The sequence below is a fragment of the Strongylocentrotus purpuratus genome, unplaced genomic scaffold (genome assembly GCF_000002235.5).
Source record: "Strongylocentrotus purpuratus isolate Spur 01 unplaced genomic scaffold, Spur_5.0 spur5_scaffold_2, whole genome shotgun sequence".
NCBI classification, from domain to species: domain Eukaryota; kingdom Metazoa; phylum Echinodermata; class Echinoidea; order Camarodonta; family Strongylocentrotidae; genus Strongylocentrotus; species Strongylocentrotus purpuratus.
The window spans coordinates 9,778,484-9,804,075 of NW_022145605.1; the positions used below are offsets into that span (position 1 = coordinate 9,778,484).

The following is a 25,592-nucleotide window of genomic DNA, read 5'->3' on the forward strand; positions in this document are numbered from 1 at the left end:
ATGAAACTGAGAAATACAAAAACTTCTTGATTTGCCCTCCATAATACTAGTTTCATTTATATCTACAGATTTTTTCCCAAATTTGTGTTACTTATACTACATAAAATTTATTTTAAAAAACCATGAAGAAGGCCTATTTTCAATCTCATTTTCAATTCTGTAAATATCTCGTAATGTTCCTTTGGATGCGCACACACCAATCTCTTTCTACCACACATGGAGAAATGATCGAAGACCCCCACACCCCTAGAAAAAGTCTCACTTCTCCTATACAGAAAAAGAAATTTCTTTTTTGCTGTATCATAGAACCCCTACCCTCCCCCCCCAAAAAAAAACAACAACAACAAACAAACAAACAAACAAGAAGCTCATCATGAACATGATAAAAGAAGTAAAGATTTTACACTACAAATAGAAAGTACAATCATAATGTATTTTTCATCAATAAGTTGACTAGTCCCTTTAATTCTAACCTCACACTGTGCATAATGGTCATGTGACAAAGCTTGGAGTCTTTCATCACTGACAGTCACATCCATCATGAAAATGTCAACAGGCAACCAAAACAGCCGACTTAACACCTTTTGCAAATTATGGATCAGTGGCGCTCATCGATGGCCTTTTGGCATTAAAGGCATCGGTCAATAAAATGGATGCATGAATAACATCGGCTCACGGTCGGTTCTCGGGAGCATGAATCCATCACAAAATGACCTTTGAATGTGTTCAGAAAGTCACTAGTAAAATGCAGAGTGTAGGATGTGTAAAGAATTTTGAAATAAGTAGAATTTGATGACAGCAGGCCTAGCTTTTCTTCAACGCACAATGAATTTTTTTTTCTTAAATGAGAATCTTCCAGAATAATTCTTGAAGTATACCTGGTAAAGTAAGTAACACCCAAACATTGTTCGTTAAAATGGAGTCGTCTTTGCTAAGCAAACATATGCATATGCTCATACCCTTCTCATTGAGAGCTTAATTTACAAATAGTGTCTAAAATGTGTATTAAACAGACTCTCTTGACATTTCTCTCTCCACTTTACATCTCTCTCTCTCTCTTTCTCTTCTGTCACTGTCATTTGATCCCTAATTCCCTCTCTATTTCGTTTTCCTTTCCTCTAATGCTCTCATAAGAAGTGTTTTTAAAGCCTAAAATAGAACCTCTAGAGTTGAAGACACAACACTCTAAGCATCTCTCGCCCCATTATCACTACCCTCCTTCTCTCTCTCTCTGTCTCTCGCTCCTTTTCTCGTCTCGCTCTATTTCCATTTATGTCTTTTCCAATCTACTTCTTCTTCATCTTTCTCTATCCTCCTCCTCTTCCCTTCTTTATATTTTTTACTCCATCCTTAATTCATTTTCTCTTCATGATCATCTCTCTAGATCTTTCTTTCTGTTTCCACGTCCAGCTCCTCCTCCCACCCTTTCTCCCTTCCTCTCCCTCTCCTTCTCCCCCCTCTCTCTCTCTCTCTCTCTCTCTCTCTCACTATCCACCTCTTGCTCTCTCTCTCTCTCTCTCTCCACCTCTCTCCCCTTCTCTCTCTTTCCCCTACATCTGGACTCGAAATGACTTCTACCCGCCATCCACAAGGAAGCGGCAGTAGCATGTATACGAGAGCACAGTTTATCACCCACATTTGGAATGACATGCACGGAGGGCAAGATTACGGACCCAAATTCAATTTGGCACACATTACCTTTGCAGGCTCACACTTGCCTCACCAAGCAAATATCCATGAATATGGACATCGCAGTGTGGATTTCTTACCCCGCCGCTGCTCGCACGACGCTCGGCACGGAAGGTCAAAGCCGGGCAAAGCAGAGCTTTTTAGAGATCACCCTGTATTATTAACCCCTTCTACGGAAGTTGTTGTTGCGTGTGTATGCATGCACGGAACGATTCTTATGACAGGAAGTTCACTTAATAACTAGAGCAAAGAGCATATACTGTGAATGATGAAACAAGAAACAAGAATTTAAAAAAGATTTGAACTTCTTTTTCCAAGCAGCATGCACCTACACATAAAAAAACTGGTTGAGTAAACAAACTGCCCTATAAGTATGGGGGTAATGTCTGTTTTAAGCTGTATGATATTGATTAATCACAAATTCTTGTGATTAATTCATTACAGAGGTGCACTTCTACAATTGTCCTCTACCAAAGTTTAGAAGTTGGATGTAATAATATAAGAGTTGCATCCAGCGGGTCGAAGGTTATATACCATTTAGACTATTCTGTCACTCTTCTAATCCTTTTAAATATCAATTAAACAGTTCTGTCTCTAGAATGTCTAGAAGTGATTTTACTACTCTTATAATCACTTATATTGGAGAAGGGGAAAAAAAGAAACTTTGCCACCATTTCAAATTGAGGGTACCTAGATGTTCTCAATGGAAATTCAAAGAAATCTGACATATAGGGGCTTGCATAGTCTACGCTAGGGCTTCCATCTTCAAAGTCAATTTGATTTTGTGAATGAGATGCACTGCAGTAGCTGGATGTCGCCCCACGTTGCTGGCTTCATGAAGCTTTTCTCGCCACGAGTCGACGGAGGGATGGCAAAAGTTCAAATACTTGGGATGATTTTGCTTAATTTGATTATGAATTTTGATGGAGATAGGAGATGGTGTTGGGGTAAACAGGGGGCAGGGTTTGATTATTTAAGAAAGGGGTGAGGTTGAAAGACCTAGCGATGGTGTTGGATCAAGAGGGGAGGGGGGATTTATTTTTTTAAATCATGATTTTCACTCTATTTAAAAATTTGACCCACACATCGTCATGGAAACATCATACATCAATGAGACGTGAATTAATTTTTTGCTGCTATTCAAAATAAAGTTACTTCTTCAAAGAGATGATAAATGTAATCTTTGACCCACAACCGTTCCTGACCTTCATTATTTATCTTCAACTATATCACAGCAAGGATGTAATCCATGATTTCTTATTTTTGTGTATTGTTCACCTCAACAGAATTCACCCTGTTGAAGAGTGTTTAATAGTCAAGGCAGAGAAGTGGAGCATTTCCTTGGTCAAGGGTAGCCCCGTTGTCCCCTGATAGACCCCACCCGCTGGCGCTACCTGGGGAAGGTTAATGGAGGGCAAAGAGTGGATGGGGGCCCTCTCTGAGATGGAATTATGTGTGACGCATTCCTAATTGGTTGGCCACATGCCCAATCACATAGACACACAGATCCTCTCTGTCACATTCTCAGACTGGAGATAAGTGGCCATGTGCGAGCGGCTTGCGCATTTCAATCAATGCAGGCTCTGTTCACATTGGGCGGGCGGACGGAAGCTTAAACCCTTGTACGAGGTGGTGATTTGAACTTTGAACCCAAGTACTGATGTGGTGATCAGAAGTATGTAACCCCCGCAACCCATAAAAGCTGTGTGCACATCTGGCTGAATAAGCTTATCCTCAATACTCAACCATGCAGCGACATATAATCTAATATTGGTAGGCACAGGCACATCTGTACAAGTGGAAATGGTACAATATGTGAATGTGTCTATGCGTTTAAATCACAGCAGCCTCTGTTCACATTTGAATCTCTCTATGTACCCTACCACACAGGAAAATAAAGCTCCAAAGTAAAGAATTGATCTATAGGTGGACAGGGAAATGTGGAAATGCTGCCATATGTGAGCATTTGCTGACATGTCTTTTCATGCAGGTTCTGTTCACATTTGGAAAATTCAAACCCTTCCTGAGCAGACCACCAAGAAGAGTATTTTTAAACTTAGTGCATTACCTGATCAGCTAGACACATGTGGACACGTAGTGCTGAAGTAAATCAGCTGTGGGAAAAGAAACAACTCATACCATTGTTGAGCCTCTGAAGAAGAAATGTGATGTGAGTGTGAAACCATCTCATAATTAAGAATTAGTATCTTCAAATCATAACACAAGAAAAAAATAAAAGACTGTATGGCTTAGGGCATGTAACATAAAAGGGTTCCCAGACATCGGGCATATTTGGGGGGTTCTTGCGATGTTAAAATGGCATAGCATTTTTTCTCCAGAAAATAACATTAATCTGGTTCAAATTTCTTGATTGAGATTTTTTCGGCACGATCACCATTCAGAATATAGCGAATAAGACATCAGTGATCATCACAGGAAAACAAGGTATTTCTTCTTCTTCTTCATTTTCCAGTCATATTTTAGGAAGGCTAACATGGCTCTCCTAATATACATGCACTTAACAGTAGTTGATAGATAGTTCTCACATGCACTTTTCCAATCAAGTATTTACATCATAAATTACAATATCTGGAACACTTTCACTGCTCCTACTACAATGCTGTGAGTAAATAAACATTCCAATGGAACAATAAATCCTTCAAGTTCTTTGCACATGTATATTGTACACAGCACAAAGGTCATTTTACTTTCCATATTCATCAGGAGATAAAGCAAGAATTAAAGACACAAGAATCAACGTATTTACACCTCTCACTCTAAGTCATCTTGAAAACCTAAATAACTAAGGTATGCACTTTTACACCGGGAGATGAGGGAAATCAGCTTAATTCATTAACTATACAAAAGTATTTCTTCTTATTCTTCTTCTCCAATTTCAAGACATCAATCTACATTTGCCGCACTCGACCCAGGTGAGGTGAATGCATGGGTACCTGGTAGGATCATACCTTGAAATACACTGTGCGCTGATAATGGCTACCGGAGCTAAAGCTAGGGTAATAATTTCCAAAGCTCTTTGGAAGCGCATAGGGACGTTATTATCTGATGTGAGCTACACAAGAATGAAATTTTATTATCCAATGACCAGGGCAATGCTAATCATCATAACTTCGGCTGAGAGCTAAAAGGGCATTAGGTCAAATACTTTTACAAGAGTTAGCACCCTCTTGGCTCTAAGCAGGTGGTATGTAAAGTGCTTAGATGTGTAATGCTATGCACTACCAACAGTCCTTTTCAGGACTACACACACACACTCAAGAAAGAAAGATTACCGACAGTCCTGTTCAGGACTCCACAATCATCCCCCTCTATCTCACATGGTGCAACTGTAAGCCTACTGTATATCACCATGCAAGCCTATACTTATAAGCAGCATCTAGAAATATAGTGTAATGCACTATACAAATATTACTGTTATTATGCTGTCATTATTCTTATTTGCTACAAATTTGAATCTAGCTTTATTCTAGTTTTTCACCCAATTTTACCACACGCGAGAACATGCCTCTGCCCTGAATAAACGGGGATAATAATGCTAAGCCAATGTGAACATCCCTCAAATTAGTCAATTTGTCAGTCATCCAACGAGTCCAACTTGGCAAGCCACGTCCTATGCAGGCTTATCAGCTAGACCTGACAACATGTACACGTTCCAGGGGAATTAGAATCATAATCCACCTGTCTTTAACCAGACTTGAACTGCTGCCTAAATTTTAGAAGTGAGAAACCAACATGAATTCTGGAATGTTATACCTATGTGCTTATGTTGTGTAAGGGATATGGAATGTAAGAGAGAGGGAGAGAGAGAGAGAGAGAGGGGGGAGAAGGGGGAAGAGGTTGATAGATGGAGAAAGAGAGAGAGACAGATAGAAAGAGAGTGATAGGTAGAGAAAGAGAGTGATAGGTAGAGAAAGAGAGATGGCAAGAGAGGAAGAAGAGATAAACATGCACAAACATTCTAAATTCATGAAGGACAGAAAATGTTCTGATTTCACAATGATTTCACAAAAATTAAAAACTTCTCAGCTTTTAGCAATAAATATACTTTGATCTCATTCCTCTCCATTGCCCCACTTTTCCCCAAATCTTTTTAACAAGTTGCTTTTCAAGTCATCATCATCATCATGAATTCTACAATTACTACTACACCTAGACTCTAGCTTTGATAGGAAGGGGGAGTCAAAGGTTCAACTTTGGAAATCCTCACACCTTTTTCCTTGGGGCAGGAAATGTGTTTGCAATTCTTGACCACCCAATCTCATGGTATGTTTTAGCAATGTATCAGACGGATGATATTATCACCATCACCATCATCATCATCATCACCATCACCATCATTATCACCATCATCATAACCATCATCAACATTGCATCATCTTTTGTAAGGCGTCAGCCCAGTACTAACTTGCAAATCCTCCTTTCTTGATGAGTTTCTTCTTGGATAGGATTTTCATTGCCTGGAAGTGAAAAAAAAAGAAACACATATGAGATGGTCTAGTTCTGGTGAGTGTGAACTGTGATTTGTGAGCATTCTCAACTCTTCATTCCTATGAAAAAGAAGATCATAGGGGCAATGTCTTATAAAAAGGATTGAGGCTGCTGACATGCTCTTTACTTTATTTAATAGCAAATATAACTAGAAATACTTCACAACAATGAACCACATTTTCAAGGCTTCATGCTGCTGCAGTCCCATGTACCCATATCTATAAGCGGTGCAACTTGGCAAGACTTAGATAGTATGTTACAGTTTTAATAAAAAAAATTAAAAAAATCACAATACACAATACACAGTTATTCCTACAAATTATCAGTATATTAATTGACCATTCCAAAATTAATGTCTAGTCAGTTTCTTTCGCATGATTCCTAATATTTTTTACCTTTTGCACTAACCATAAAGACTCGTTCTGCTATGAAGGGGTAAACAGCATTAGCTTTTATTTTAAATATGTAAAGGAATGGCAACTGCGCGCAACCAAGGTCCTGTGTGTATCCATTGTGTTACACGCAAAACAAAAAATGCACGGCTTACAGTGGCATATCTGAACGAGGCTTAAGAATATAAACTGACAACAGTTTCATAATAAAGCAGACTTAAGGCCGGGTCCACATTTAACTACTGTTTCCTCTGTCCTCCTTCAACCTCCACAGGACAATGGGTACAGAGACAGCATAAGACCGCTCTCATTCTTCAAGTGTGAATAGGGCCATACCGGCAGCAGGGATGGTGCCATTAGTTAAGTGAGCCTGATTTGGCATTGACAGACAATTTGCAATTAGCTAATTACAGACCAAATGCTTGACAATAAAAGGACATGCCAGGCTATCGTAGCTACTTGACCGCATTCTATGTGGCACCGGATACTCCTTTTCATATATAGATGATGAAGAAAAAGCTGAGCCGTTTGCAAGATACATTCAATACGATCATGACAGGCGAACTATCTATTACTCCGCTTTGATTTTTACTTGTTGAAGGTACCATTAGATTGGTTAGGGGCTATGACAACATTTGACAGACTTGGGAAAATGATTGAAATGGAGCAACTAAATATCTTGCAAGTATTGAAATTTGCAGACACGTTAATAGCAAGTTTTGTCTATATGCGATATTAAGATTGTGAAATGGCCATTTCTTAAAGTTGATACTCTAAGACAATCCCAAATACTGAGATAATTACATAAATAGAAAGCTTTTAACCCCAATAATAACACCAAATGGTGTCCACCCGACAAAACAAGTTTAAAATAATGAATTTATTCGTGTAAACTCTACCAAAATATCTAAGTCTGAAACCCGGAAGTGCACGTAGAGTCGGGCCTCTATCCGTGACGTCACGAACGGGAGTCATGGGCTCAGTGAGAGTGAATGGCAGTGATATCCCTACGTAAATGCTATCCTGTCAGAGCTTAGATTTGTTGTAGTTAAGGAGTATATTTGATGGATTTTCTGTTTTCATTTGAATGAAGAATAACGAAGCAACATTTTCCAGTCGCTGATTTCTTTTTATATCCTCATATTCACCTATTTGGTAGAGATTTAAGACGAGTTTACTGCTTAGGAATTAAAGTTAAATCGTGCACTTATGAATAGGCGGATGCATTATATTGTCATCAGATGAACATGAGCAGTTTTGTAAAACGAATCGGTCTAGAACTATGATAGTACTTATCATAGATATGTGTGACTGCCTCAAAAAAGGATACGGTACCAGTTAAACATTTTATGTTGTAAAATATCAAACTTGAACGAGATCATGCAAGCGCGCTTCCTCTATAATATTTTGGCGAGTGATGCGGCTCTTGCATGAACGTTCGTGGAGCGAGCAGAATCGGGAGGTAAGACCAAGCCGCTGCTCTAGGCGCTGCTTGCTTGTGATGGAACGTACGTGCGCTAGTTATATGTTTATCGGCAATTGCAAGAGAATGAAAGCGACGTTGCCAGCTAAGAAAAACAACTAACAAAGACTTGCTCCTGACTACCGGTGTCAGAATTGGTAGATGAAGGATGTTCAGGGCCAAGGAAGGCGAAAGACATGGGAAAAAGGAAGAAGAAAGCATCGGGAGATCGCTGTAGTGTGTAATGAACTGTGCATGGGTAGACAGCTACTGTTCACTCCGTGCCTGGGCCGATTTCAACACCAAAACAAAAATTGCATGGTGAAAATATCGACTAATAGCACATCGTTGGCATGTATATGTCATAATTTTTAAAAGGGGAATTGATATTAATACTATGAAGTACTAGGGGAAGGTAAAGAATTGTACATAGAATTATGATTTATTAGACTTTTCAGCCTTTGAAACAAAAATATGCAGAAAATCGTATCACTCTGCACATGTTTGCTATGGAACATCCGGGTACGTGAATATACTCTCTCCCGGACGTGAGGTCATAAATAGTAGACCAGCGTCGTGACTGATTTTCTATGCAAAGAGAGGCGGATATTTTAGACATTTCAATTAAGGATTTCGAGTAGACAGAATTTTTTTGTGATATACTAAGTAATTGAAAAACTTAAAAATAACATACTTGCCGTAGGTAACAAATTAAGGGACATTTATTTGCTTAGAGTATCAACTTTAACAAAACACAAAAGGGTAATTATATCTTTGAACACATGCAGTAATTGGCATAACACTTTTAATTCCTTGAGGATATAAAGTTCATAAACAATGATATCACCTTGACTTCTATTTGGAATAACTACAGGTATACATATAATAACTTTATCTAATGTTTCAGGTATAGTGTTAAGGAGAAAACTCAATGATTTTGCAGCAGAAAGCGATTTTATAACATTAAGCATATCATCTTGCTCCGTTATTTATAACAATAAAACATACCTATGGCATTTGCTTGTACACCACAGACCTTCAAAAAGGCCCCTTTTACATAAGTAAGAGTGCAGCCGTGCTAATACTTCTCAAGAGCATGGGTGTTCTTGAGTATTTTTTTTCTTCATTTTTGCAAACACATTCAAACCTATCTTAGTGGCCACCTCTCTGTAAATGCCATCTGTCTTTAGTAGCCACCAATAACGCATTATTCTAGAAGGAAATGTGTGCTTAAGACCATGTTGAGACAGCTAGGCCACCTATCTACAGTGGCCACTTTTTTGTTTCCCATGGGCGGGCTTAATTAATAGATTGATTTCAATGTTTCATTTTTTAATGAATAAAATACATGAAATGATTGAAATATTGAATGGAGGCAAGCCTTCAACCACAAAGTATAAATGGGTGTCTTTTCAATGTCCATGTCTTGTGAAAGATGCCCTATAGTTTATCAAAATCCAATTACAGACTGGAAAGTCTCTCTGTGACACCCGGCGTACCAATCAGGACACCCCCTTTTGATATCCTGGCTAAAAGCCTGACTGGAGGGCTTTTACAACAAATTCAATGTAAGTGGCCACCTTTAATCGAGCAAATATTCATTGTTTTGTGTTTGGTTTACTCACATAGTTTGTATCGTCTTCCTCACTGTAGGCTAGCTTGACGACTCCGTAAGAACCCTTGCCGATCTCATCTTTCAAGTGGTACTGGTTCAGCTGCACGTAGTTCTGAAAATGTTTCACAAAAAAAAAGAAAAAAAAAAGAGTTATTCAAGTTGAGCGAGGTGTAAGTATATCTGGGCTGTTCTTGCATTGTATGGACAGATGCTGGGGAATTTATAAAGCAGAATCTGAATAAGTAGAACTGTGTAAGTAGAACTGTCAACTACAATTGCATATTTTAAAAACCTGAAACTTTTCTGAACCTCAATAACTTGCAATTTTTCTTAAAGCTTCATGCAGGCACAAGTTTCCGGTTTAAAGTGTCTGGAAAATTGGTTGGCAGGTTGTCTGTCACTAAGGAAGGTTTGAATCTAGGCTTTACACTACATATATCAGAAGAAAAAAAATGAGGATGATTGCACATACACGCATACACAGACTAAGAGGAAAACAAGATGACAGCAGAAATCAAAGACTGCACTGTGAGAATACAATTATCTTTTCAAAATCATACAGTTAAATTATACCCTTTAGTTTAAATCTCTCTGTGGGACGTGCACAGAGAGATTTAAGGACAAATACAGCCAGAGCCCCAAAACAAGACAGACAGCGTTGTAGACAAACATACATAGACAGAGAGCAAGCAAGAGGATGCAGTACACAGGAATCAACCCCCATCTACACTAGCAACATTTCTTGCACAGCTACATAAAAACAAGACAGCAAAATGTTTAAGACGTATTGAATAATTCTTGTCTGAATGTTTTATATCGCAACAGGGGTGTGAAATATTATTCATGAATAAAAACAAAACGCAGAATTAGGATCTTTTGCCCAGCATCAGAACATATCAAACAAATCCCTTTAACCAGGCAGTGCTTATCATAAGTGCACAGTGTACGCTGACATGACCAGCACTAAGTGTTGTTTTACACCCTCAAGCAATGTCCATCATGAAAGCTGACAAAGAACATATGATGTACATATAAGCTGACTTTCTCCAAACTAGCTCCTTTATACAATGTTTCTGAATACAAATTTCCTGTGAAAAGACGCGTATGAATTTCCTTTAGTGTAAATGACCCAGAAGGGGTTTATCCACAGAGTAAGCTACTTCAATGCCAGGTACTACAGTGTTGACATGGTCCCACTAGGGACCCAACCAAAATAGATGTTGGTTGGGGGCTCTTGAAGAATTTTCTCAAACCGATTTTGTCTCAAGGTAGAGGTGAAATGAATTGTTTGCTTTCGCCTAGAAGGGGGGAGGGCAGTAGAACTCATTGGAAATTCAGTCTGAAGATTGCAAGGGATGAAGCACAAGTCTGCTTCATTTGCAAAAATAGTTCGATGCTGATGACTAATTCACAGACCTTCCTGATCAATCCAAACTTGATAAATATTTTCTTCTACGACATAATTCTTTAAAAAAACTTTGGAAATGGTGGATCATCTGAGGCTAACATTTGTTGGATCACTTTTACAGTAGTTTCATTGGACAGAACAAGTATAATTGACAAAACCTTAAATCGTTGCATACTCAACTTCTTCGCAAATGGTTGTATGAAAACAAAATTATCAAAAATGAAGGGGAAAAAGTTGTTTCATGAAAGGCAAACAAAACGTCAAATGATAAATGTAATAGAAATAAAGGAAGACATGCAGCAGGTAAAATATAAAACTTACCATATTAAAACACATATTTATATTAGTATATTTGTATTTGTATCATCATTCAGGTATCAATAAAAATTTTCCTTTTAAAACATTAAAAAAATAAGTTCATATCTACTGCAGATCGCATACAGTTAATAACTAAATTATTCATAACCCTTGTAATTTTTTATTTTTTTGGTGTGTGTTCTTTGTGTTTTTTGTAATAAAATATATATGAAAGGTGGAATGGCCGGATTAGGTCATTTGTTGAATACTTTTAGATGTACACTTTTATATGTCACATTCTCAAGAAAAGTAAATCGGGACAAATCAATTTTTCACATACTTATGAAATACAAAAGTTGGTAAGGGTATGAATAACTTGGTGTTAATTGTATGTGTTCAATATCATCTCCTCCACTAGCTATCCCAACTGTCAGATATTCAACGAGTCACATCCATTTATTCTAATTAATTTAGAAACCATATGAGGATTTTTTTTTTTCTTGGGGAAAGTACTTCTGAGTTTGGTTTTGAGCTCAGTCAAATGAAAATTACTCAGTAAACATCAACGAATCAGGGCACGTCCAAGTTATTTTGTCCAGTATATCTGATTGTTGTGTAAATGTAATAGCTTAGATCAGGCCAAAGGTGAAGTGACATGAATCATTTGATGTCCATTTATGTTCAAAACTTCATGATATTGTCAGGTGCAGGCCAGAATTAAAATTAATGTACTCTTGATTTTGGTTTTGAGCTAACAGGGTTGCCCTGTCGAATAGTACCCAGAAAATGTATATAAGATAATGAGAGATTAGATTCTTACCAGTTTGTCTAGAATGGAGATGGTCCTGGACTCCTTGGTAGGTGGTCGTTTGGTGCGGGGTGAGGCACATGGAGATCCAGATGGTGAACCGTAAGGTGAGTAGGGTAACGACGGGTAGATCCGCCGAGATGCAGGCACTTGCTTTGGAGCACTTGATGGTGATCCGTTGGGGACAGATAGCATTTGTGACGTAAGGATCTGGGTGGGATTATCGGCACTGATACTTTTAACGACTATTCTTCCTCGCGGACTGGTCGGCATCATCTCACGCTGTCCGCAGCTCAACGGCCGCCCGGTCACGTCCACAATGGGCATGGCACTGCTGACCGGCCGCACCCCGCGGTAGTAGGTACAGTCCTCCACCTCTGACTGGCTGTGCGATCGTATCCTGGTGTCCAACGCCAGGTATGGCCGACCTCGCACCAGCTCGTGGTGCTGCTGCCACGACTGAAAGTTTGGCGTCGATTCTGACGGGGACAAGTCATCGTCGTCGTCGTCGGCATCACCCGCCGTGAAAATTACTTTTGGTTCCGATTCCATAGTGTCCATTTTCTCGTCTTCCTCCTGAGTACTTTTAGTGTGGTCGCTAAGCAACGCTACATGGGATGCATCTCCCGTGTCCATGCCGTCTCCGTTTTCTCTCCTCCCTGCTGTGTGCTGCTGCTTCCCTCCGAAGGATTTTGGAGCCACACCAAATGATATTTGTCCTTCAGACAAGACCTTCTTCCCATTTCCGTTGCTGTGGGATCAGAAAAACCATAAAGAAATGCATCTTTATTAAAACTGTCTGCTTAAATGCAGTCCATGTTATGACTGTGTTAAAGAAGTAAGTGATGATGCCTTGAGATGTACATGGTATACAGTGTATATTTATGTAATGGTACTCTTATAACATTCAGTACCATTACTAACTCTGCTCAATATGCTTTGGACATATGGATTCAATAAATGTCATCATTGTATATATACAACGAAAAGAATAGATACAAATGATATACACGACCAGTAACTACTCATTTATCTCCTAACTATAATTACTTCAGTAAAGCATTCCACTGTGTTAATTCAAAAGTCCAAGCATACATAAATTGAGCTTTGTGTACCATTTAAATACCTCTGCTTTCTACTTATGATGATGTCCTACCGGAAGGTATAAAAACAGGTCAAGTAGGGAATGTGAAAGATAGATTTTTTTTTTTTAAACATCTATTTTCTTGAATGAATGAGGGTTATCAGAAGAGAGGATGAGGACCCCACCCCCCCCCCCAAAAAAAAAAGTTGTCTACTCCATGTATGGCCTTTAACCATGATGATCACTCTTCTTATGACTTGTTATGATCTTCTAGGCCATTGTGAACACCATTAGTTTGCCCTGAGGATCCTACGTGCACGCTGCCTGTATTAAACTTGAAAAATCACCACATTAAATTGCCATCATGCTCCCAACCTTTCAAAGGTCGTGGTGTTCATTATTCACACCCTCTACAAGTACCCCAGACCCCTCGAATCTAATATGACCTCAACCCCCTTCTGATAATGTGGCCAGTGGCTGGCTGGCAGAGCCCACCCAAGATTTGTTTTAATCTAATGTCTTGAAGTGATTATTTGGGCATCATTCTATGGTACATGCCAGGCTTGAGAAGGACTATATATCAATATCATATTTATCATATGTTACAAGCAAAAGATCATTGATTCAAAATTTCAAATGTTAAAAGTTGATAAAAGAGAATACCAGTGCCAGTTTCTACCCTTAAACAATATGTGGGTCGAGTAACTGAAATAAAGATGCAAATCTCAATTGGTATGATTTGGACAAGAAAATGACTTTAGTTTTATATTTCTTGTTTTGTTCAAGTTCAATTCGCATCTTGATGAAGCCGCATTATTCTAGATTAAAAACAAAATGAGCATAGAGTATCAAAACACAATTATATATATTTCTTCTTGAATTATAAAAGTACTATAGCTGGCAAACTGGTGATATATTGTTTCTACGTGACTGGCAATACGATCATCATTAATGATGCCTGCATGTATTAATGTTGTGCAGCCATTTCGAGGGGAGCTACTAATAATTGCTGGTAGTTATCAATCTATAAGGCAAACCACATGACTATATTGCCAAGGACCTACTAACAATTGTGACCCCATACTTTCAAGTGATCAAAGAAGATACCATCTGTTCAAAGCCAGAAGGATGTTTTTTTAGTCATATGATTTCACATAATGACAATAATTGAATTGTATGTTAATTAAATAATCTAATTTGTTTCATATTCTTACCAAACCTGTATGAGTTTTTGAGGTAGGGTCAGTTATCTATTTATACTTGTGCAGGTCTTTTTTTTTCTAAAAGAGCATGTACTGGTGGTGCATCTACTTATCTATATACTCACAAGACATTTCTCTGTTTAATTGAGAGTGTATTTCAATTTATATCACTTTACAGAATTAATATTTAGGGCTCATTTCTTGAATATAGTATAGCTACGTGGAACCCTTAACATACAGAGCAAAATATCCTTAAAAATTGGTACTCTTTAAAATGGAACATACCTGCAGAATTCAGTCTGTTCAACAAACATGCTTCTCATCTATGATGCATGAATATTATTTTATTGATGCAATACCAGGAAATATCTGTTTACTTAATCTATTTTCTAGATGGGTATTCATGTGATTTGATGATTTGCTAACTAAAAAGAGCTTCTGATTGATAAAGCCTTTTAATTCAACCTCTTTCCTCAAAATTCTTGGCAAGATTTATAAATCATGCCAAGAAATTTGCGAATTGTTAACGAAAGCAATCTTCACAGCAAGAAACTGTAGCAAATCACCAAAATTTAGAGCTGTCAGTTGTGATTCAAGATTTTGCAGCATAAATCTTTGTGAATCTTTAAACAAGGCACAAAACTTTGGAACGATTCATGTGCCTAAAAGTTTCATATCTAACATTATGTATGGCTTTGTTTGCATTGAAGAAAAGGAGCATGAAGAAAGGGGTCTAAAGGTTACACTGGTCTCTTAACGTTATCCTCCTTCCCCTCTTTCTCTCTATCCCCCCCCCCCCCCACCTCTCTCTCTCTCTCTTCTCACCTATGAGTGCAATAAAAGTAGAAATGATCACCGAGCACTATCGCAATATGATTACATGCAACCCATCTTTCCTCAATCGAGGTCACTTTAAAGCTTGTACGATAAATCTATTACATGTAAATGATGTGCCTGCCTTCTCAGATTTAATAACCCGCTGCAGAATATGAACAATTATGATTGCATGGGTTGGAGGCATTACATGTACATGTTTATACTCAAAGTATAGCAAAGTATATGTTCACAATTTAAAGATAAGCTTGAGTTCTGGTAATGATAGAAAATAAATTCTCACAGAATCAAATAAAACTTACACTGAATGTTCAAGATTACAAATAAATGACATGTGCCAATTGATTTTGGTAGAAAATGTATAGGGGCTGAGTAATGAGCATAGAAAGATAAAGAAATCAAGGTAAGTAGGCCCGACACCATGTGCTCAACACAGGTCACCATGTGCAAATGAGAGTTGAGGTTTTGAAAATGATTTCCAGCAAGTTTTTATTTTACTGGTTCAAACAATCAATCTACTGCAGGATAAACAATCCAGAATAAATCATAGCAATTTTCTCTCAAAATATAATTCCCACACCAGAGCTCAAGATTAGCTTTGAGAGGTTAGAATACATGAACTTTGTGTTGAAACTTGTGCAGAATAGACTAGATGGGATATTAAAAGGAATATACGGCATACATGCACATAATTGAAAGTATAACAGATATAAATCTATACATACTAAAGAAAGAAGAATTAAACAACATTCTTCATTAGTGTTAAGAGTATTTACAGATTTGTATGATCCAAAATATTGATTTTGTTCTGAAGTCTTGTAAAAATCTACAGATAACTGCTTGCTCGACTCATACCGGTACTTCAAAACTTGGAGAAAAATGTTGTTGTTTTGATGTCATATGAACTTGCATCATTTGTAATAGGGTTGGTGTTTAAAACTTTGATAACTTAAAGTTTAAAAAAACAACGGTGCTAAGCAAATATAGGGCAGTCAGAACACCACTTTATTGCTCTACACCCACAACCACAGACTTCCCCACTGCCACCAATCCGTTGGTTTTGAGCTGGTGCCATCAAGTTTGATCAAGATTTAATGATCATCAGCTTAAGGTGCCAAAAACACCAGCCTATCTTCATGAGTCAATATATCCATATCATTTTTCTTGGCTCAGGTTCCTCAAAATCAATATCTTTAAAGGAGACCTTGGGTACATGGATTTGAGAGAAACTATCCAGAATTCCTTCTGAAATCTCAATCACGCAATAAATAAAAATTTGTTACTGTTGGAATCAGCAAAATAGCTGCAATGATGAAGTTTTGATGATTTTTTTAGAGAAAATATCCAAAATTCCTTCAAAGACTCAATCATGCAGTAAATAAGAATCAATACAGTTGTTGTAATCAGCATTATGATATTGCCATCATATAATATTTGCAAAAGAAATCATGTTTAAAGCCTCAAGCAATGATCGACATGTAAGTGACTACAGTATTAGAAGCGTAGTGGTTTTTTCAATATAATATATTTACAGAAGAGTCAGTAAAGAGTCAGTCAGGTAAGCCAATAAAAAAACTCACAATTTTCTAAAGCTCATTATACCTAAACCGAACTTCGCATCAAGGTCTGCCAGAATGGCTGCACGCTTCATGCTCTTCCAAGGGACTGTCTTTATGAATAATTTGCCAACCTTTCATTGAATCTCACAGACATATAGAGATATTTCTTGTAGTATATGCATTTGTATATGGTTTTATGATAAGGTTGCACCAGCATTTCCCCCAATTTTAGTATATTCATTTTTTTGCTACAAACACACTCTCCCCTAAGGACGTCAGATATAGAGTGTTAGCTTGTCAATATCGATACAAACGCAGAAGTCTTTTCTATACTCTTACTGCTTATGAATTTATTCACATATAACAAGGTTAGGCGATTGTTTATGACCCCATTTCTGTTCAACTCTCTCCCTACAATAATCTTGGTCTATCCCTTGATATTCTAATGAGCATTTCCAAGAGAAAGAGTCATCACTCATCAAATAACTGATATTTCAGCAGTGTTAATTGTATATTTTGTGGGAGTGCAAGAAATATCCAGAATATTATTCATATTATTTCTAAGACAAGGTATTTTCCCCCCTTAAAACAGTAACACAGTTTAAGCAATAATATTTCAATTCCCTTTGGAAGTGCATTGTTTCATATGCCCAGGCAAAAACATAATATCATCCTTCATCAGATTATGAGGGTGTTATTGTTTTGCTTTGCTGTTGTGATATCTGAACAACTGTTTTTCCTTTGTTTGCATCTGCCTGCCAAAATAAAGTCCAAAATCCATTTGTAGTTCGTAGTTTTTTTCAGATTAGATAACATTATTGGCTAGAGCAGATAATAATATGCCCTTTGTGTCTTGGCACATCTAACAAGGATATTACACATAATAATCTAGCTCCTTTGTAATTTGAAAGTAATAGCATGTTGTGGGTGATCCTTCTATAATTGTATTTAAAGGTGTTTTTTTTTTTAAATCCCATTGTAAATGGAATATTTTTTGCTATCCGTTAAAATGAAAATATAATGTTTGTGACTTGTGTTTACAGTAAATCATAGTTCTTTGCCAAACTTCACCATTCTTTTGAAATACAAAAAAAAAGACATGTAAGTATGTACTTTTTAAATGATTTTTAGGTCTTTTATTAAAACAACATGAATTGAATTGAAATGAACTATAATATGATCGTCACAAGAGTACTACTACAGAAGACCAAGTAGTAGTAACTATAGTTAGTGGAAGAGTGGTAGTGGTATTGGTGGTTGTGGTGGTGGAAATGGTAATGGTAGTGGTAGAGGTATAGCTAGGCAGAGGTAGTGGTCCGACTTGGGCCCTGTGCAAGCCCTGTACATGGGGTTCTACGTTATCCTTTATTTCCTTCATACTCAACCGATTACCTATAGAGTGCCAGGTAGAGTTATTTGAGGTTAATTTATACATTCTACCTATACACAAATTGTATTTTTTAGGTGATAACACTTTAAATTGTGACTGAAAGTTATATAACAGAAAGCAAAAAGAGAGACACATACCTTTTATCCGTGGCTGGATGTTGATCTACGCTGCTTCCTGGAGAGAGATCCGAGGAGCTGCTGCTGCGAAACTTATCGCAGATAGTGGCGCTGTTCCCTGGAAATACAAACATATATATGATCCCATTAACATTGGATTAATACATACACGTAAAGGCCATATTCACACTTGAACAAGGTTCTTGATCTCCTACATACAGATGGTGGAACTGGTCCCTATCTCAATAAAAGAGTTGAAACAGCTTCGAAAGGATTGCAACTACTTGTATGTACATGTACTTGAGAGATAGGCAATTGTAAATTTGAAATTGATCTGAATCCTTGCGATCACTTCAGATTAAATCTAATTATTTTTAAGGCTGTTGTCTGAATTCACAGACAGATTAAGTTTATCCGGCTAATACAGATAGCAAAAATTTACCAAACCCCCTTCCCAAAAAATTTAGTTTGGAGCCCTGGGCCCCGTCTTACAAAGAGTTGATATCAATCGTAAGTTATTTGCGATTGATATCAATCGTAACTATGTACATAAGAGATAGGAGACTGCAAACTTGCGATTGATTGGAGGACTTACGATTGATTTGGATCGATCGTAACTCTTTGTAAGACGGGGGCCTGGACTACTGTATTAAGCATTCGGGAGATTCAGAGAATTCCAAAGTCAATGGCCCAAATTCACAAAGGAGGTTTGTCGACAAACCTAGGTTTATGTGCGTCATATGATGCGTTTCAATGCATTTCAGACCAAAGTTCAGACAGACCTTGGTCTGAAACACGACAAAAGGCGCCATATGAACCTAGGTTTGTCGACAAACCTCCTTCGTGAATTCGGGCCATCGTGTTACTACCTCAAATAAAGCTGTATTCACATTCATAACAAGGTTGATGTTTGTTACAATAGCCTCATACGGGAGAACACCATAGCAATAAGAACATGACGTCTTTAGCATGGAAATACATCCACTTTCATGACCAGTTTTTGTACGTTAAAAAATGGCCCTCTTTACACATAAATATCAGTTGCATTGATCACTACAAACTGAGACACTGTAATGTTATGATGAGACTCTAAACATCAGAAAAGGCCCTATTCACATTTGATTAGTAAACAAGGCATATCATAACATGCAATATTAATTGGATAAGATGGCAGCACTGTGTCTGGCATAAGTCTGCATAAACATCAGCAGAAACTTAATCCTATTACATTATTTTCAAATATTACAAGCCCCTGTTCACATTGAGTTAACACTGCAGGGCCTTTTTTCATAAAACTTGTTATCAATAACAAAATACAATAACTGATATAATTTGATCAGCTGAGCGGAAATTTGTCCTAGAATCTTAGCATACATATACATAATATTGATTACAAGTTCATGAAACAAGGCCCAGGTTATCCCAAGGGTATTGTGAAATGATATTGAAATCATACAAATGATTTTATTAGATTATCAATTTGCTACAAATTAATTCTTTGTTTCAATGCCATCAGCATCCTTTGATCAGCTGAGCCAAAAGGTTATCAGTCCAATACACAAGTTTGACATACATGTACTGTAGAGTATACAAAAACAACAATTTCATCCATTCGTGATATCAAGAATTGAATTCTTGATATCAAGAAATATGTTTTAATGATAAAACAGCTTGCCATAAGATCGCGCCAGCTCGCCACAATTCAAGGCTCCAACTCAGCTAAGGGGGAGCCCTGCTTAAGAGTTGGGTTTTTTCATACAGATTTTTGTAATTACGGGTAGTTGCCTCAGCAACAACAACAAAAACTTTGAAATATGAGAAAAACAAAGGGTATAAGCTTGGAGTGTAAACGTCCCTGTATACTGGATAAAGTTATCCACTAGGAGATTGTTTATTCTAGAAGCCTTCGATCAACCTTCATGAAGTTCATGTACAACTGGGTCAACCGTTTGACAAGTCCAAAGTACCTGATCATAATTTACTGTCCCATACCATAAGCAAGTATTTTATGAGGTCCTGAACATAAATTAAAAATCAAATCTGCCATCTTACTTCATATTTTGTCTGATTTGAGCTCTAGCAAAGCTTCATGCATCATATAATCAGATCCTATGCTGAGATTCAAATCATACATATGGGATAAAAAAAAAGATTGCCCTTTTACATTTTTCCTTATGATGCTAATATATATATGCACTTTGTAAATTATGAGTGAGTGTATGCTCATCAAAAGAAATGAAAAAGTATTTGAATTATATTTGTACTCAACTTCAATTGACCACACTGTCCAACAAATATATTTTATTATATTCATACTGGTGACTGACTTTCAAGTGCAAGACAATTTAGACAAATTTTTAGGCACCTATATTCCCTTCCATATAGCTATAAAAACTTTCAAAACATATCAAATTTTAAAACTAAATATTGCTGGGTCAGACCTAGGAGAAGCACTAGGGCTGATACACAGCATAGGAAAAATATATTTGTGTGCCCCCTTCCCCATCCCCTTTTCCAGAACAATTGAATTTAATAAACACATGAGAATTCTTTTTAAAACAATATCAATTACCAATTACCATGAGTTTCTACCTCTGATCCTGTCTTGCCTGGCAAAACCTTTCCTAGGATTCCACGGAAAAAGTCCATTTAGCACAGAAATGCGAATTTCAAAAACAGCTGAGAGCAGTATAAATGTATAGTCCAACTCCTACCAATTCTCAAGTAGCACTAAATAACATTTTGCACGAGTACTCACGTAGTCACCCACCAACTAAACAAGTAAACAGATTGTTGGCACAAACGCTGACAAATAAAGACTTTGAACTCAGCTCATCTGAAAGCTAGACCTCTTAAACAAAGTTTGGGAAACCATGCGAAGAAAGAGAGAGAGAGATAGTAGTTAGGTTCACTAGACACTCAGTTAACTCTCACTTTATGTTGTGCTTTGAAACGTTGAAGTTGTCATGTAGTGAGGGACTAAGTGGAACTTCAAAGTAATCTCGTAATTAGGGACAAGTGGTTATGAAACTTCACTCAAAGTTACAAACCACAAGCAATCTTAAGGTTAACCAGATAACTACAAGCAGCAGGGGGGTCCTAACTTGAAGTTATGTGCCGTGTGGACGCAATTAACTTCAAATTTATGCTAATTTGTAGTTAAAATAAAAGTTTGCCTAGCTCACAGTTTAAAACTTTGAATACCAGTTGTTTCTGTCGTGTGTGAACACTCATCTTTGTGTTGTAACATCAAAGTTTCCCAAACTTAACATTTAAAACTATGATGGTACCATGTGAACATAGCTAGTAAGAAATAAACATGATAATGCATTACACTTGGGTACACAATGCAAGGTCAGGGTTGAAGATAAGGACATCAGATTATTGGGGTGACAAACAACCCAATACAAAACAAAAATGATAAGATAGTATTGTATGCATCATTCAAATGCACTCTCTATTATACAAAGCCATAATGTTTCTGAAGTCAACCGATTTTTTCATGGAAACACCCTGGTATTTTGGTGAAGGCTTTTAACGATCATGTTAGGGGTTCCGGGTTTGATCCTTGCTAGGTGTTTACATCTTTGGAAAAGGTGTTTCCATCCTTGGACAAGGTATTTTACCCTTATGTGTCTCTCTCCACCCAGGTGTACAATCAAATAAAAGTGAGTACCTGGCAATGCTGGGGTAATCATCATTGGAGAGATATATGTTAAGTATTTGTAAGAGCAGTATTACCGATCAACTAAGCTGCCCTTGGTGAATAACAATATATCATTATTCTTTCTATTCAACTGATTTCAAGAGAAGAATACAAGCCATTCTTATGCTACGTTTACACTATGTTCCCGGTGGCCACGGCAACCACGTTTCAGGCCACCGTGGACGAAACGGGATTGACGTGACACAACGCGCCCAGCACGCTACGGCGCGTTGCGTTCTACTACGGTCTGACACAACGTGAGGTCTCAGAATACTATGATTGCTATTGCTTGGGAGACCTTCTTTTTATACCGCCGGCACAAACGTGCTCCAAAGCTGCCCTGCGTCCACGTTTCATCCGTACAAAGCCTTGACAGAACGTGAAAAACGTGTCAGACCTTGATCAGAACGTGGGAAACGTGAGGGACCCCCATCAGAACGTGACGGGCCGGGAGGGAACGTTCTGGCATCCGTGGTAGAACGCGGGCCGAACCGTAGTGCGCCTTGGAGCCTCCGGGACTCAGCACCCCATTCTCCCCAAGGGCCGTCACGGATACCGTGGTAGACCGTGAGAAAACTTGGCAAGACGTAACAAAACTTGAATCCAGAGATAAAATTGGTCTAAATCCCACGGCGCACTACGTTTCGGGCAAACGGGGCTGCCGTGGTCGCCGGGAACATAGTGTAAACGTAGCATTAGCTGCTATGAGGTTTATACCTCCTTCAAGAAAACATGACACAAAGAATAAGTGAAATTCTCACAATTGCAAAACAAGATTTGTAGTTGTAAAAACTTGAGGACCCACAACAACTACCCACACTTTATGTGTTTTGTTATATGATAACAATTAATGCAGGTCGACGAACCTGGAAAACGAGTTCTTTATTAAAGTGAAAACAAACAATATGTTTGACTCAGTGTGGGTAGATCAACCAGCATAATGTAATTATTTTTCATTGTTTGATTCATAATTGTTTGATTCTTTATGGAGCCCAAGCAAGGTCAGCCGAAAATCTGAGTTTCAAAAATATTTATCCAGTCTGTCTCTTCCAACATCCACCCCACTCCCTTTATTTCAACCACAAAGAACAACACCAAATGCATGTCATGAGTGATTAAAATAGTTCAATATATATGCCACTCTCTTTCACCAAGTAAGAGTAAAAAGGTACCTGGTACCGGTAGGAAGAAATTCCTTGATTGCTTTTGCACCTAATCATGGTTGCTGTACTTAAGAAAGGGTAATGCTATGATTATAGGGTTCTTAGAGAGAAATTATTAGCATTGTTGCTGTTATTGTGATTATTATTATTATCAATACTTCTAATTATAGGACTAATAGTACAATATAAATATTTTTTTCTTCTCAGGACTGTCCATCACTCCCTGTCCCCACTCCCTACTTACTTCAATTCCCTCCTCCATCCCCCCCCCCCCCCCCACCAAACAACAATTTCGTCACCTGAATTTGAACCGTGCTGCAACCCACCACAACGCATTATTCCAGTTATATTTGTGTGGGTTGCTAACCAGCCGCACGTGGGCTAATTAATGCATGGCGAAATCTGGTTTAGAATCTTCAATTTATCCCGAGCTAATGGCATTGCCATGGATGATTTTCCCAGCACAGTGTCGAAGTACTCCAGGAATACAGATCAGTCTAGATCCATTATTCACCTTTCTGCCCAGGTCACAAAGTATGCACGGATTATCTGTGTTTCCCAGGTTGAACAAAAAAAATATTCCTTTCTATCCATTGTATAGCACATATCGCATTATGAAATAGTTTTCATGACATTACTTGCAGTTCCAAGGATGTGAAATTATATTTAATTTTTCTATAATGTCTCTATGCACTTCTTAAGTACTTTGCCCATCACTATCCATGCCTTAGTTCTGGAAACCGTAGCACTCAGTGCATTCAAGGAATAAATCCTACCAGGTAACCCTTTACATGCACTACACCTGGGTAGAGGGTGGCAAATGTAGATCAATGTCTTACCAAAGGACATTAGTGTTGTGGCAGAGAATCAACCTTGTGATCTACAGTCAAGTGACTTAACCACAAGGCCACAATATCTCTACACCATATTACTTGCAAAGACAAATTCAAGATACCGTAATTAACATTGTATAAACCGCCCTTGTGTGTTTAACCGCACCCCTCTTTTTCGCCCTTAAAAAATATATATATATATATATATATTTTTTTTTTTGCCGACTTTTTTTTGCTGATTTTTTTTTTTGCCGACTTAAAAAACAGTAGTGGACCTAGGATAGAACCTTGTGGTACGCCGTGAATAGAAGAAAAATTGGAGGAATTATTATTATCAACTACATACCGTGTACCATGTATAAACCGCACCCCCGACTTTGAATTTTTTTCGGCGGCAAAAAGGTGTGGGTAATACACCGTTAATTACGGTAATCCTCTGTTCCGGTAAAGACAACTGAATACCAATTCTCACGGAATTAGATCAAACATTCACTGAATATTCAAGATTCAAGATACAAATAAATGATTATGGTAGAAATTGTACAGTACACATAGATTATTGATAAGAGAAGAAAGATAAGGAATTAGAGGCACGTGTACTTTCCCATGCCCACATGCCTACCACATGGTCTCAACATGCTATTAACAGGTGTGGTTTTTAAAAGAAATTCAAATGCTTGTTGACATTTCACTAGTTAAAACAACCAATCGACTGTGCGATTTAACAAGTCTAAATTCATTTAAACCATTTAAAATACAATTCTATTACTAGAGCTATATTCGCTTAAGTCACGTTGTTGTATATCTGTAAAACACTTAGGCACATCGTTGAATCGATGTATTGGGTGCTATATAAAAGCGGAATATTATTATTTTATTGCATTCAGTGATTTTAGCACAGCAATTTTCAGAAAAGGGGCTCTTTGAAGAGACTACTAGGGCATCTTGGCCTCACCACTTGCCTACTTTTTGGGAAATAATTAAAAACAATTTTTAAAAAATCAAAATAATTTGAGAAAAAAACTATCATAAAATCTAAATAATTCCAAAAAAAAATCAAAATAAATTCAAAATTCTTTCATTTTTTAGAAAGGTTACACAGCGTACAAAGCTATACATGTATAGATCACTGAATTAAATATGATGCATACCTAGCTAAAGTCCACACTAGACCATATCTTGCCAATGTGACCATAATCGCAAAGCACTTAAACAAAATCTTTACAAATGATATGATTTACAGAGCTATAAAGATTATGATAATGTGCACAACAGGAAGATAAAACCTCTTCAACTTCTGCTGTGCCTTGGAAAATTATGGGGGGAAAAGACTATCAAATATGGACTTCAAAGTGTCAAATTCCAGTTCTAATTACTTCTCTCATTTTTAAATATGACATGGACTTCCTGTAATAAAAATACAGATACTCATAGTCAAGAGCATGGACCATTAAATAGGTTATCCATTCAAATTCAATCAATACAGTAATTGGTATATAGTAAGGCTGCGACGGGTAGTCGAATG

General features: G+C 37.5%; 1 protein-coding gene across 2 annotated transcripts in view; it reads right to left on the minus strand.

The window, feature by feature from the left end:
- The window catches only part of LOC580313 (calcium/calmodulin-dependent protein kinase kinase 1), a 69,393-nt gene that overhangs the window by 19,596 nt on the left and 24,205 nt on the right, over positions 1-25,592 (minus strand). For both annotated transcript variants that reach the window (XM_030991615.1, XM_030991614.1), the window contains 4 exons: positions 18,387-18,483; positions 12,193-12,931; positions 9,678-9,779; positions 6,116-6,167 (listed from right to left, as the gene is read on the minus strand). In XM_030991615.1, coding sequence (XP_030847475.1) covers positions 6,116-6,167; positions 9,678-9,779; positions 12,193-12,931; positions 18,387-18,483 — 990 coding nt within the window. The remainder of the gene's footprint in view (positions 1-6,115; positions 6,168-9,677; positions 9,780-12,192; positions 12,932-18,386; positions 18,484-25,592) is intronic.